We start from the raw sequence: 14,101 nt of genomic DNA on the forward strand, positions 1-14,101 counted from the left end.
ACACACACACACACACACACACACACACACACACACACACACAATCGCACATGAACATGTGAGCTGTTACAACTCCTGTGTCCGTTGCTGCGTCTGCTTTCGTGCTTCCGCGCTGCTGCCCCTCGTACCTCTCGCGCCACCACCACCACCACCACGTTCTTCGCCTGGAGCATCGTTGAACTCTGGCCAGGTGAAACATTTGATGGTGACGTCCACGTCAGTCCGGGTCCTGCGGCGTGTAAACGCGTTCTGCGTGGGCGTCGGTGGCTGCACCCGGTAGAGGTTCACGCTGGTTCGCAGGCCCATGTCGCCCCAATACACGTGGTCCACGTGCGTGCCGTTCTGTAACGTGAGCGCACCGGCAGCCGTGTCCCGTTGCCCCATGCCACTCAACACGTGGCACCAGTGGCGGGAGAGCGGCCAGATTGCGCGGCGCCGGAGGTGCTCGTGTGACCGTTCCTGAACCTTGTGCAAGAAACGCTCGTACCGCCATGACGCATACAGGCACGACGTGCAGGTGGGGATGGTGGTGCGCTGCCGCTCCATCTCGTCACGCGTCGTCACCACAACACGCCCTTGCCTCAGCGACGCCAGCACATCTACCTCCAGCATCCCATACGAATACAACTGCTCCTCCTCCTCCTGCTGCTGCTGCGCGATGAAGCGAGCGGGGACGGTGGCGTGGACCGTGTACCACTTGCTGTACCCGCTCGGGTTGCTGAACATGACCCAGCCCTGGTAGAAGCGTAGCGCCTGTCCAATGTCGCCGTCATCGAAGCTCGTGATCACGCGCGCATCTGTTGCCAGCCACTCGTGCACCATGTACACCATCAGCACACATCCAATCACCCTCCATGCACGCCCGCCCCACGACGATGAAGTTGGTGGCGATGAAGTTGGTGGTGCCGAGTTGGCAGACACGCTCTGGTCATCTCCGCCCCGGTCTGCTGCTTTGTCTCCTGTCTGCTGCTCTTGCTTGTCCTGTGCTGATGGACGCCGTGCCGTTGCCCAGATGCGTGCAACGAGCGGAAGATGCACCTCCATCCAGTCCAGCGCCACCGACGGCAGCAGGATGAGCGTGGCGAGTGTGGCAAAGGCAGACCACTGCGGGAGATAGAACATGACGAAGATGCCTGCATGCACGGCGGCGGTGTTGGCGATGGTGGCCAGGCGCATGCGCGTGCTGCGGCGTGTGGTCAGCAGGATCATGACGGGGATGATGGCCTCGCCAACCATGCCCGCATACGACAGAAGCTTGCACGCGTCGGGAAAGGCAACGAGCTCGTTGGCTGGAGGGCGGGTTGCAAACGACGCGCCCAGCGCATAGCCAACAGCTGTGCCGTCAAACCACGTGTGTCCGTCCTGGCACCGAAGCACAATCACCCCAGCGTACATGAGACACATCTGCAGGACGTAGCCCACTGTTCCCACCGATAGCTGCGTCCGCATCACGGGTGCAGGCGGCGCTGATGAGCCATGCTGGGACATGGGCCGAGACGGCGGGCGTAGGTCCATGAAGCAGCACCACAGAAGCAGGTTTCGAAAGTACTTGTCGCTGCCGTCGTGAAAGCACTCCTGGCGCCCGTGCATGCACACTGTCGCCAGCCACAGCAAAAGGCTGGTAACTCGCGGGCGCCAACCCAGTGTGAACAAAGCAGCTATGGCGATGTGCACAGTAAACACGGCTGTCTGAAATTCCACCGATCCGCGGTAGAACAGCACCTTGTGGATCCACGCGCCATGCGGGGTGTCCTCAACAGCAACAGCTGCCGCAGGGTCCACATCCGAGCCCGTGTACCTGCATCGATTGGTGTTTTGCACGTGTGTGTGTGTGCACGTCAACAAGTGAGCTTACACACTGGCGTGAACGCACAACGCAGGGTGTGCGTTGAAGAATGGGTTGTTTTACACCACACATTGCATCACTGTTGCGTTATGACCCACTGGGCTTCAAGCTGTCATGTCATTTCACAACACACAAGAACGTGGCCGGATGGCAGAGCCGCCACGGGTTACACACGCACCAGTGAATGCCGCCGCTCATGCACAGGCGAAGAAACAGGTCCACCAAGGCGTAGGTTCCGAGTATCACCCGGCACAACACCACCGCACGCTGGTCAAGCTGGAAAGGTGCAGCCACCTTCGCCAACAGCCACCTCATCGCGGTTGTTGTTGCGGTCATTCACCACGGCAGCGGTTGTAGAAAAGTGTCATGTATCATTCCTATGTTTCGCATGGATGACTGACCCTGCAGAGTGAAATCGCTGAGCGAACAACACAAACACGAACACCTCCTGCCTGCCTGCACCGACACACAAACACACACACACACACACAAACACACACACACCGACACCAATCTACATCTACCCACGCGCCATGACGGCACCCCGACGAGAGTCGCTCCACGATGAGCTGCAAGCTATTGAGTCTTTGATTCGATCAGAGGAAGAAGCGGTGCGTGTCGCTGATGGTCCATGGAAAGAAGTGTTGCTGGCTGCTGTTGGTTGGTGTTTGCTGTGGTTTTTGTGGGTTGTTGTGATTTGCTTGTTTGTTTGGTCATGTCGTGCCTCACATGATTCGCCTGGCTGGCACTGCTGTTGCTGTCCTTTGTCTACTGTGCCAACACGGTTGCGTTTCCCAGGTATTGCAAGAACTGCACAGTGACCAGGATCAAATGCAACGGCTTCAGGAGCTGCGCTCTCGAACACAGCAGGTGTGTGTGTGTGTGTGTCTGTATCTGCTGTTTGCGTGTGTGTGTATGTGCATGCGCGCGCGTGTGTGTGTGTGTGAATATGCATGTATGCCTACCTGTGTGTGTGTGTGTGAATATGCATGTATGCCTACCTGTGTGTGTGTGTGTGTGTCGTCCCCGAGGTTCACCCCAACCTTGTACCTTGCAACGGTGACCTGACAACTGTGTGCTTGACTGTGACACTGTTTCCTTCGTGACAGATCTTTGAGCAGTATGACAGCAGCAAGGCCACGCTCGATCAAATGGAGAAGGACTTGTCTGCATTCAAAGCACAAGCAGGTACCATCAGGTGTAACTATGCAAATATCAACGCATGCACCCCACTCGCACAACCCGTCTGCTGTGTTGATGCTACTGCTACCGACACTGATCTCTGCTGTCGTGACTGCACTGCCATTTGTGCTTCTGCCTGTCAGACCTTTCAGACAACGACAAAGCGACATGTGCAGGCCTGTTATCAACAGTGCGAAGCCGTCAAACCAAGATTGAGCGCAATCAGGTATGCACTGCACTGCACTGCACTGTGTGTGTGTGTGTGTGTGTGTGTGTGTGTGTGTGTGTGTGTGTGTGTGTGTGTGGCGGCACCGTGCCTGTGCAAAGCAATCATGGGATTTTGTCCCTGCAGTCGCACATGTGCCTGCATCTCCCTCGTCCTCATGAACGCCGTCCACCGTTGGCACTGCAACACGTGCACCAGCCCGCACGGACACAGATTATGCGAGAGTTGGACATGGCAGTTGAGCTTACCCAGTCGTTGGCAGCGCTTGGATCGCACCGCGACTACACCATCATGCACGCCATCAAGGGCCTCGCAAACACCAAGGTGTGTGTCTCTGTATGTGTGTGTGTCTGTATGTGTGTCTGTGTTGTCTGTGTGTCTGTGTGTCTGTGTGTCTGTGTGTTTGTGTGTCTGCAATTGTGGGGACTGGTTCGGGTTGCTCATGTGCGTTGTAGTCATGCGACGACTTTACCCAACATCGATTCCACATTTCCATCACACCAGGCTTTGCGTGCAGGCGGACAGGAACCAAAGGCAGAGGTGCGCCGTACACATACACACACACACAAACACGCACAGACACACACAAACACACACACACACAAACACAAATACACACACACACACACACAAACACGCACAGACACACACAAACACACACACACACACACAAACACACACACACAAGCATACACGTACCACATCCACCCTGCATGCAACTCATGCCATGCCACTACACCCCTCACAAACAGGTGTTTGACAAGCTGCGTGCGGTGACGTCGGAAACGCAATCGCTGAGCGTTTCGCACACGAACCTGCGCGTGCGCCAGGGCCACTGCCTTCGCGTGGCCACCCGTCTCATTGGCGATGTTGAGTCTGTTGACGTCGACGACCTCAGACCGCGCGTGAACGAGCTCATCTCCAGCAGAGGCACCGCAACCAGCAGCACGTCTAGCGCAGAAGCACACACATGAGGAACTGCGTGTTATGTGTGTGCGTGTATGCATGTTAAGTCAGTATGTATGTTAAGTTTGTCCATCTGTCTGTGTCTGTGTGCCTCCCGTCTGCGTGTCCTTGTCGCCCTACTCTCTGTCTCCCTCCCTTGTTTCCCTGTGTGTCTGCGTGTCGTTTTTATCAAGCCCCTGCCGGCCGGCTCGCGAAGTGAAATCTGCGTGCACACATGTCGAACCGTGTGTGCTTGTGCGTGCACACATGTCGAACCGTTTGTGCTAATGCGTTCAACACCATCGCCACCACAACTGCATTTGCACGTTACACCCTGAATCGTAGCCACTCCCCGACCCCGATCCCCCCGTTTGTGGCACGTCAATCATTGTTATTCATTGTTATTCATAGTTAACAAACAGCAAGCAAACCCAACAAGAGGAAGGAATGTAACCACGAATGAAAATCGACAAGAAGGTGGGGGGAGCGGAATGGGGAGGGGAAAGAGTAAGCGTCGTATAACCCAGTCCCCTCACTCCAAATCTAACACCACAAACGGCAATGTGTATATCATGCCAACCCCCAATCAAACACACAAACACACCACACACACACACATACACACACACAAACACACACACACACAACAAACACACACAAACACACACGCGACCACTCAGCACTCATGCTGGTCCATTGCGGTGATGATGGCTGGGAACGACGGGCGGTCCTCGGGCTCAAACTCAAAGCACTTGTCCAGCAGCGACCTGTACCACGCCGGCACTGTTGCGTCTGCACATACAAAAAATGCGGAGACAGGAGGGGGAGTTGATGAGTGGGCGTCGTTGCAGTGTGGATGAGAGTCAGGAATGGTTCACACCACACACGGCGGCTTGTTTCGCAGCAAACACGCACACACAACACAACACACAACACAACACACAACACGTACACACCTTCCGGCAGGGCGAGGCGCTTCCCGTCTTGCAAGAGATTTGTCATTGTGACGAGGAGAGGGCCAGTGAAATCGCCAAGTTCCTGCTTGATGAGATCAGGGTCCCCCTGCGTCGCCAGCTCCCACAGCACAACACCGTAGCTGAACACGTCTGCCTTGAGCCCGTACGACGTGCCGAGGAACGCCTCTGGCGCCATATACAGCGGCGTGCCGACAGCAGCCGTCATGTGCAGATTCACCGTCTGCATGGCCGTAGCGCGCGAGTACTGCATCTCAGAGCCGTCAAACGACGACGATGATGGCGATGATGACGTTGGGAAGGATGATGTGAAGGCCGAGGCATGCTGCTGCGGTGCACGTCGCAAGCACGCGCGAATGGACCCAAAGTCGGAAATCTTTGCGCGGAGCGTCGCCGAGACGAGGATGTTGGCTGTCTTCAGATCCCTGGTGGAGATGGAAGTTGGGGGGGGGGGAGGAGAAAGAAAGATAGCAGATGGATGGATGTGTGGGTAGGTAGGTAGGTAGGTGGGTGGTGGTGGTGAGAAACTGCTGCGGGTTGCATAGTGACGTGTTTTAAACGCTCGTGTGCACACAACACACACGCGCAGGCGAGTACTGAGCACAATACACAAATCAAAAACACACCACTCAAATGTACTCAACACACTTCCCCACCACACACACACACACACACACACACACACACACACACACACACACACACACACACACACACACACGCACACCAGCGCACCTGTGGATATGTCCGAGGGAGTGGATGTAGGCCATACCGCTGGCAACGTCTCGTGCCATGCGCAGTTTGAGATCAAGCGCACATGTCACCTCCCCATCAACAGGAACACGAACACGCCCGCCCGCACCCTGGCCGCCAGAAGCACCATCGCTGCTGCTGCCGTTGTTGTTGGCAGTGCCGTTCACACTGCCGTCACCACCCACATACGCGCTCGCAGCACCAAACATGGCATCATCATCAACGCTGTTGCCCTCAGAGCCCGTTGTTCGTACTGCTGCCAGCGACGGCCCCGTGGTGAGGTTGGCCCGGCCGCTACCAGCAAGGCCACCAGTGAGGGTGTGGGCGGAGACGGTGGAGGACCGGAGCCGCGCCTGCACGTCGACGATGACTTGGTCAAGGTCGCGGGTGAGCAGCGACTGGAGCGAGCCGAGCGCAATGAGCTCAAGCACGAGGAAGGGCGAGCCGTCAGCACTGCACCCGGCGCCGAAGAAGCGGACGACATTCGGGTGCCGACACGTGCGCAGGAACTCAACCTCCTTCTCAAACTCTGCCGTGGTGTGTGCATCGTAGATGACCATCTCCTTTCGCAGCACCTTCACCGCCACGGTCACCGTGTCCCACTTGGCGCGCCACACCGCTCCAAAGGCACCAGTCGAGTCACGGTCGATGCGTGCTCGCAGGTCAAGCTCGTCAAAGTCAATCTCCCACGCCTTCTTCAGCGCCATCACCTCCTCGTCCTTCTCCTCAATCAACCGCTTCTGTAGCTCATTCTCCGTCTCCAGCTGCCGCCTGTATTCACGCTTGGCAAGAATTCGCTTGCGGTACATGAGCACGAGCGGGCCCAGCGCTGCGCCAATCAACACAGAGGCCACGGCAACGCCAGCAACGGCACGGCTGCCCAAGCCACGCGCCTTTGGCACGCACAGCTCGCCGCGCTGGCGGTGGCTGCTGCTGCAGGCGCAGTCAAACGAGTACCCAACACGGTATGTCCACTCCTTCATCTCCGGGTCGTACACGTGCAAGGTGTCGAGGCGAAGCGAGCACGCAATGGGGGCCCCACGAAGCAGCAGCACAATCGGTGTGGCGCGGGTGGACACAACCTGGTTCACGCGGTTACGAAACTCGCGGGACCCAATCAGGAACTGCTTCTCCAGCGCCCGCACGGCCGTGAACGTGTTGAGCCACGTGTTCTCAGAAATGTCCACCACCGTGCCCTGCGCAAGGCAGCGCGCCAAAAAGTCGCGCTCGTTTGCGCGATAGGACGCGTCGTCCAGCATCGCGCGTGCGCCCAGCGTGACCTGGCCCCACGTGTCGCACATGGTGGGGTTGTACGGCACACGTGAGCGGCTCACCTCGAGAATGTCAGCGGCAAGCAGGGTGAGGTTGGTCAGGCTTGGGTTTTCCTGCGCGCCGAGGATAAACACGCTCTGCGGCAGCACGATGGTGGTGAGCATGGGGTTGTAGCTCAGGTACACGGCGTTGAGATCCGCCTTGACATCTGTCAGGTCAAACGTGGTGTAGGCGGTGTGCTCCACGCCAAACTGCTGCACGTTGTCGCCCAGCACGGCAGCAATGGCCCGCACGGAGAGCGTGGCCTCGTCCAGCGTGTGCCACCCGATAAACAGGCCGGTGAGGTCGCGCAGGTAGGGCTCGCCGCCGCCAAGGAAAAGCGGTGTTGTGGGCAGTTCCAGGTGAAGTGCCTCCAGGGTGCGCAGACTGGCGAACGGCTTCAGGCGCGGGCTCGTGGCGTTGCTGGCGGGATCCGTGCCGTTCGTAAACTGATCGGGAACACCACCACTGCCATCATCGCCACCACCACCAGTGCCAGTACCAGTCTCTCCGCGGATGGCAGCAGCACGATCGAGGTCGAAGCGGGAGATGGTGGCGTGCCCGCCGCCCTCGGCGCGGCTGATCCACAGGTTCTCGAGCCGCGGCATGTACATAAAGGCGTCAAGGGAGATGGCCGGCACAAAGTGGTTGCGGAAGTTGACGTGCTCCAGGTTCACCAGCTGCGAGAAGTCAGGCAGCTGCAGCAGGGCGTTGTCTGCGCAGGAGAGGACGGTGAGGTTGGTCAGGTCTGTGATGCCCGTGTCTGGCGGGAGCGCGGTGATGCGGTTGTGGTCCAGCACAAGCACGGTTAGCGCCTGCGTGCTGTTGAAGAGGCGGTGCGGGAGGCGTGTCAGGTCGTTGGACGAAAGGTCCAGGTTGCCGAGGGAGGTGAGTGGCGCCAGCAGCCGCTGGGGAAGGTCGGACAACTGGTTGCTCTGCAGCAGGAGCTCCGTGAGGCGTGGCACGGCATCAAACACCGTCTCGTCGAGGGTGTGCAGCTGGTTGAACCCGAGCCAGAGCCGCTCCAGTTGAGAGTTGGCGGCCAGCGCGTCCACGGGCAGGGCGGTGATGTTGTTGTTGGAGACGTCCAGCCAGGTGAGGGAGGTGAGCAGCTGCAGCGGCGCGTCTGTGGGCAGCAGGCTGGAGATGCTGTTGGACGACGCAATGAGCGTGACGAGCGCTGACATGGGCGATGGGAGCGCCGGCAGCGCGGTGAGGCGGTTGCGGTCAATGCGCAGGTCCTGCAGCGCAGCGAGGTCCGCTGACGCAGCTGGTGTGGTGAAGATGATCTCGGTAAGGGCGTTGGCGCTGACGTCGAGGGAGGTGAGGGTGGATGCGCTGGCCTCAATGGCCGCACGCAGGTTGAAGGTGGTCAGGCGGTTGTGGGTGAGGTTGAGGCTGGTGAGCTGGGAGAGGGGCGTGTCCAGGTCCAGCATGGAGAGCCTGTTGAAGGAGAGGTCGAGGCTCTGCAGTAGCGGTGCAGTGATGCTGGTGACGCTGGTGAGCTGGTTGGACTTGAGGACAAGCGAGGTGAGTTGGGACAGGCTGACGGCGAAGGTTGCGAGCGTGTTGTTGCCCATGTTGAGTGAGGTCAGCTTCGGGAAGAGGGTGCTGAGGGCGGATGGCTGCGTGCTGAAGCGGTTGTTCTCCAGGTTGAGGCTGACCAGGCTTGGTGCGACGACGTTGCCGAGCTGGGTTAGGCGGTTGAACGATGCGTCCAGCATGGTGAGGTTGTTGGCGGTGCCGATGGTGAGCGTCTCCATGGCGTTGTGCTGCAGCTGCAGCATGCGCATGGCGGAGGGGAGGCCTGCCAGCATGGTGACGCGGTTGTTGCTCAGGTCCACTTGGAGCACGTCCAGCTGGGCCAGGCCCACGCTGGCGATGTTGTTGTGTGCAGCAAGCAGTTTCTCCAGCCGCGGGCCGGGGATGATGTTGCCAACACTGTCCACGGGCGGCGTGTAGCGCAGGGTCTGGATGCTGGTGGAGGAGAGGTCCAGGTGCACCAGGTTGGGCAGGTTGCGCAGGAAGGTGAGGCCCTCAATGGCATCGCCGCCGAGGTTCGTGCCGTCCAGGTAGAGGTGGGTGAGCGCGCTGCGGGTGGAGGCGATGGAGATGGAGCCGACAGGCGAGCCGCCCACGCTCACGCTGACGAGGGAGGTGGGCAAGTGGGCAAAGTTGAGGGCCCCGAACGCCGTGTTGCGCAGGTTGAGGGTGCGCAGCTTGGAGGACGACATCGGGGCGACAAAGGTGGCGTCGGTCACGGCCGTGTCCGACAGGTCAAGGGACTCAATGTCGTTTCTGCTGGTCAGGTTGACACCGGATATGGAGGCGCCGTGCACCGCCAGGGTGGTGAGCCCGACGCGGCCGGCCCTGTCGAAGAAGGTGGGTGACAGCGGCTGCGCACCGGCGTCCAGCCTGAAGATGAGCGTCTCCAGCAGCGGCCAGTGCCAGTGCGTGAGGAACCGCTGAATAAAGCCGGCGTCTGGGGCGCCGACGATGCTGAGCTTGGTAGGGGCCTGGGGGATGAGGCCCGCCACAAACGGAATCAGGCCCGTGTCGTTGACAAACTGCAAGGTCAGGTCAACGGTTGGCAGGTCCGCTGAGCAGAAGGAGATGAGGTTGTTCTCCACCGTGCATGTGGCTGCGAATGAGCGGTACTCCGGCTGCCCGGGCTCGTTGCCACCACGGCGATCGGCCGGCGGATCATCTCTTGCGCGGCGGCTTCGTCCAGACCTGTTGTAATGTGTGTGTTGGGGGGAGGGGTGTGTGTGTGTGTGTGTGTGTGTGTGTGTGTGTGTGTGTGTGTGTGTGTGTGTGTGTGTGTGTGTGTGTGTGTGCGTGGTTGTGTGTGTTGTCTTGTGTAAGCGAGTGCAAACCCTCAAACACTGAGTCAAAGCCAAGCACAACCACCAGACCACCAGACCACCAGCAACAAGGGGCATGCTCACGTACGTGGTGATGCTGTCATCATCAGCCAGCAGCCAACGGCTGTCAGTAGAGCAAAGGTGGTGTTTCAGCAACCCTGTTGTATACGTGTCGCGAATGCCAAAGATGTCGGCCTGTGTCTGAGCTGCTGGGCACAGAGCATCATCACTTACACCTGTCGCTTCTCCTGCTCCAACATCACGTGCGGGCGCGCGTGTCGCACCCACTGCCAGCGTCAGCGCCAGCGCTACGAAGGCGCACGACGACAGACTCGCGCAAAGACGCCTCGTCATCGTCACTCGTATTTACGATCGCAAGGAGGAGGGAAAGTGGCTTCTTGGGCGTGTTTTGCTTTTGGAGGGGAAGTTGTGTGGGAAAAGCAAGGCAGCGAATGGCGACAGCGACACACAAAAACGTTCAGATGGGGAGACGGTGTGCGCACTTGCGTACCCACACACAAACACGTATGCAACCCATCACACTGCACACACCGCACACACCGCACACACCGCACACACTGCACACACTGCACACACTGCACACACTGCACACACTGCACACACTGCACACAGACACACACTGCAAACACACACACACACATATATACATACACACACATATATATATACACACACATGCACACGCATCAGCCAGTGTCTCCGTTGTTGCCATCTGGATTGCAGCGGCTGGTGAAAAAGGCCAGGCGCTCGTGTGGATACGGGTGTGTGCGGAACCAATATGGAACGCCCGGGTTGGGCACACGCATGGCAGCCTGCCTGCTCCAGAAGGCCTCCCCGCCACACGCATACCCCTTGTGCGCAGCAACGGCGTCCGCCTCCCACTCCTGGCGCCGATACAGCCAGCGCAGCGCAGCCCCCGCAGGGGCAATGGACAGCAGCGTGGCCGTCGCCGCTACGGGCCGGGAAGCACGCGCCCACCGCCGCAGGGCAGGGCCAACAGCAAACGCCGCCGTGAGCGCAGCAGCCGTCGCCGTCACGCGCTTGGTGTGGTGCTCGCACGTGATGTGCGCCAGCTCGTGCGCCAGCGCATACCGCTGCTCCGGTGTGAGAATCGTGGAGGCCTCGTTCGGGTGTACGCGGGGCCGGATGTCGCACGCGTCTGCAGCAGTCACGCGGCTCAGCGCATAGTTGAGGCCAATGCCTTCCGAGAGCAGCAGGTATGCTTGGCCAAAGGGAAGCCGCTGTGTTCCTGCAGACGCTGCCTGGGAATCGTCGCCACCGGCGATGAACGACACCTTCATGCGTTGCGGGTCGACCTCAAACACAGCAAAGAGGCTCGCCAACTCAATCAGCAACTGCAATGTGGTTGAAATGAGCAGAAAACGGGGGGGGGGGATGAGGTGTGTGTGAGTGCATGTGTGTATGTGTGTGTGCATGTGTGTGTATGTGTGTGTGTGCATGTGTGTGTGAACGGGGCTATGTAAGAATGTGATTGTCTTGTCACGACAGGGCGTGCTTGCACACAAGCGGCGCAAGCGGCGCAAGGGCGTGCATGCACACACACCCATGCATACAATACACACACACACACACTGCACCATGCACACACACACAACCACACAAACACACCTCGTCGCGGAACGGCTGCGCTTCGCGCTGGTTGCGTTTGCGTTCAATGTCTGTCCATGCGTGTGCAGGTAAGCTCAGCGAAGAGTCTGCGAGGCTGTTCATCAAGGGACCAACCCCAAACAAGGTCGCCAATGCAGTGCCAGATGCCACAAGCATCACCTTGCCCAGCGATGAACGCAACGGCATGGCAGCGGTGCGCTTGTGTCGCTTGTGTCGCTTGTGTCGCTGTTGGAGAGAGGCGGGGACGTAGCAGGCGCCACTTGCAACCTCTCTGCTGCTGTTTGCTGCTCCCTGCTGCCCTTGCTGGTTACTGACCGATCTCAGTCGCTGATGGGTGTGACGTGCTTGATGGCGATTGTCTTGTTACTGCTTGGCTGTGCTGCTGCTGCTGATGATGATGGTGGTGCTGATGATGATGATGGTGCTGATAATGATGATGATGGTGATGGTGATAATGATGGTGATGATGATAATGGTGGTGGTGGTGGTGTTGGCGATGTTGCGTTCCAACACAGCAAGAAGAAGAAAGACCGTAAATGTTCGCTGTTTTGCGCGGTTCGTTTGTGTCTGCTTGTCGCGTGATGTGCTTGGCCGGATGAGTGATGGGGAAGCAAAGTGGGTGTGCGTGAGTGAGCTCTATTGGTCGGTGGCGCGCTGGATGTGGATAGCGAGAACGCCAAGGCGTTGCTCGTCCTCCTCAGTGTAGAACTGTCGATACACCTGCACGCCCTCAGCGAGGGTTTCGATGCCAGGCAGGCAGCGGGACAGCCCCTCGGCTTCCAAATAGAGGGCGATGCTTGGGTAGCGCACCACGCGTGTGACAGTCACGTGGACTGGCGGCAAATCCGGCGTGGGTTCGCACCGAAAGGCAATGGTGCACCCAACGCCCAAACCCGTGTACTTGTCGGATGCAAGTCGCCCTTCCACCGTCTTCTTCCCTTGGGCAATGAACGAAAACCACGGCTCCACGACCTGCACTTCCTGCACTGCCACTGCCTCGCTTCCACGCTCACCCCGTTCCATGGCACCACCACCAACAAGAGCAGCGAACAGCGTGTGAACCCCACGAACGTATGCAGAGAGAAGTGAGAGAGAGAGAAGTGGGAGAAGTGGGAGAAGTGGGAGAGGGAAGAGGGACGGACTTCACACAAAGCAAACGCAGAAGAGTGCAGTCTTTGCAGGGCTTCATATCCACGCACACACACAAACAAGAGTGGCGGTGGATAGCACGCTGAATTGTGTGCGAATCGTAGATTTTCGCTCGCCGCGCTTGCCAACCATCAAGCAAACACACCCAGAGACACAGGCAGTGCTGTGGAGACGGAGACGGAGACGGAGACGGACTTGAGGCAGAACGATGACGAGGCGACGGCGCCCAACGTCCTCACGCCAGAAGCTGGCGGAGGCTGTCAAGCAAAATGTCCCTCCAGGCTACACCCTCGAAGAGTGGTAGGGCTTTTGTGTGTCTGTGTGTGTCTCTGTGTGTGAGTGTGTGTGCCTCTGTGTGTCTGTCTGTGTGTGTGTGCCTGTGTGTCTGTGTGCGCATGTGTGTGTCTGTGTGTGTGTGTCTGTGTGTCTGTGTCTGTGTCTGTGTCTGTGTGTCTGTGTCTGTGTGTGTGTGTGTGTGTGTGTGTGTGTGGGCATGTGTGTCTTTGTCTTTGTCTCTCTCTACCTCTCCCCCTCCCTCTGCAGCTGTGTCTCTGTCTCTGTGCGCTTGCCTGCCTCGTATGGCTGTGTGCGATGCTTCGCCTCCTCTTCCTCCAGCACCGCTTGTGCCTCACCTTCCAACAACAACCAACCACGGCATGCGTGTGCGCACAGGATGAAGAAACAGGAGCAAGATGCCATCACGGAGGCGATTCAGGAGAAGACATCTGAGATGATGAAGAACGTCATGGAGGCCATTCAGGCCATCGAGATCCGAAGACGACACAAAGCACACGTCATCAAAGAAGCACTTGACTGCGCACACGCCCTCGTCGAGGTGTGTGTTTGTGTCTGTGTGCGTCTGTGTCTGTGTCTATGTCAGGGTGTGTGTGTGTGTGTGTGTGTGTGTGTGTGTGTGTGTGTGTGTGTGCGCGCCAGAGTGTTGTGAAGGGCGCGAGCCACGAGCGTTGTCCTTGTCGCATATGAAGATCAAGGTGGGAAGTTTGTGATGGTGTGAAAGGGAATGCCATGGCAGCGCTCATCGCGGCTCTGGTCTGTGCTGCATCTGACAGCTGTCATATCTGAGACGAGACGATGGCGAGCCGCCTGAAGCACATGACACATGGGAGCCCGATACAGGTGTGTTGCCTCTTCATTCTATAGCCATCGTGTTGTTTGAGCACTCTGTGTGTGTGTGGGTGTG

At 58.5% G+C, this 14,101-nt stretch overlaps 6 protein-coding genes across 6 annotated transcripts in view; 2 read left to right on the forward strand and 4 right to left on the reverse strand.

The window, feature by feature from the left end:
- Positions 1 to 17: 17 nt before the first annotated feature.
- On the reverse strand, positions 18 to 2,213 carry PTSG_08243 (uncharacterized protein). Its single transcript, XM_004991212.1, has 2 exons — positions 2,025 to 2,213; positions 18 to 1,798 (listed from the first exon to the last, which is right to left on the reverse strand). The coding sequence occupies exons 1-2, from the start codon at positions 2,180 to 2,182 to the stop codon at positions 67 to 69; spliced, it is 1,890 nt and encodes a 629-aa protein (XP_004991269.1). The 5' UTR covers positions 2,183 to 2,213; the 3' UTR covers positions 18 to 66.
- PTSG_08244 (uncharacterized protein) lies at positions 2,192 to 4,673 on the forward strand. Its single transcript, XM_004991213.1, has 7 exons — positions 2,192 to 2,457; positions 2,645 to 2,716; positions 2,956 to 3,034; positions 3,172 to 3,254; positions 3,453 to 3,578; positions 3,759 to 3,794; positions 4,007 to 4,673. Exons 1-7 carry the CDS (start codon positions 2,380 to 2,382, stop codon positions 4,226 to 4,228), a joined length of 696 nt encoding a protein of 231 aa, XP_004991270.1. The 5' UTR covers positions 2,192 to 2,379; the 3' UTR covers positions 4,229 to 4,673.
- PTSG_08245 (TKL protein kinase) lies at positions 4,586 to 10,481 on the reverse strand. Its single transcript, XM_004991214.1, has 4 exons — positions 10,190 to 10,481; positions 5,909 to 9,970; positions 5,156 to 5,598; positions 4,586 to 4,991 (listed from the first exon to the last, which is right to left on the reverse strand). The coding sequence occupies exons 1-4, from the start codon at positions 10,453 to 10,455 to the stop codon at positions 4,876 to 4,878; spliced, it is 4,887 nt and encodes a 1,628-aa protein (XP_004991271.1). The 5' UTR covers positions 10,456 to 10,481; the 3' UTR covers positions 4,586 to 4,875.
- Positions 10,482 to 10,808: 327 nt separating this feature from the next.
- Positions 10,809 to 11,937, reverse strand: PTSG_08246 (uncharacterized protein; the record flags this gene model as incomplete). The annotated part of the gene is made up of 2 exons (XM_004991215.1): positions 10,809 to 11,477; positions 11,752 to 11,937. The coding sequence occupies 2 exons, from the start codon at positions 11,935 to 11,937 to the stop codon at positions 10,809 to 10,811; spliced, it is 855 nt and encodes a 284-aa protein (XP_004991272.1).
- A 450-nt stretch (positions 11,938 to 12,387) lies between these two features.
- Positions 12,388 to 12,774, reverse strand: PTSG_08247 (ProFAR isomerase associated superfamily; the record flags this gene model as incomplete). The annotated part of the gene is made up of 1 exon (XM_004991216.1): positions 12,388 to 12,774. One exon carries the CDS (start codon positions 12,772 to 12,774, stop codon positions 12,388 to 12,390), a length of 387 nt encoding a protein of 128 aa, XP_004991273.1.
- A 334-nt stretch (positions 12,775 to 13,108) lies between these two features.
- PTSG_08248 (uncharacterized protein) overlaps positions 13,109 to 14,101 on the forward strand; it is a gene marked incomplete at both ends in the record, with an annotated part of 2,328 nt that continues 1,335 nt past the window's right edge. Inside the window, 3 exons of the mRNA XM_004991217.1 lie at positions 13,109 to 13,200; positions 13,573 to 13,735; positions 13,971 to 14,037. Of these exons, the coding sequence (XP_004991274.1) occupies positions 13,109 to 13,200; positions 13,573 to 13,735; positions 13,971 to 14,037 (322 nt within the window). The remainder of the gene's footprint in view (positions 13,201 to 13,572; positions 13,736 to 13,970; positions 14,038 to 14,101) is intronic.

Source organism: Salpingoeca rosetta, assembly GCF_000188695.1.
Source record: "Salpingoeca rosetta unplaced genomic scaffold supercont1.21, whole genome shotgun sequence".
NCBI classification, from domain to species: Eukaryota; class Choanoflagellata; order Craspedida; family Salpingoecidae; genus Salpingoeca; species Salpingoeca rosetta.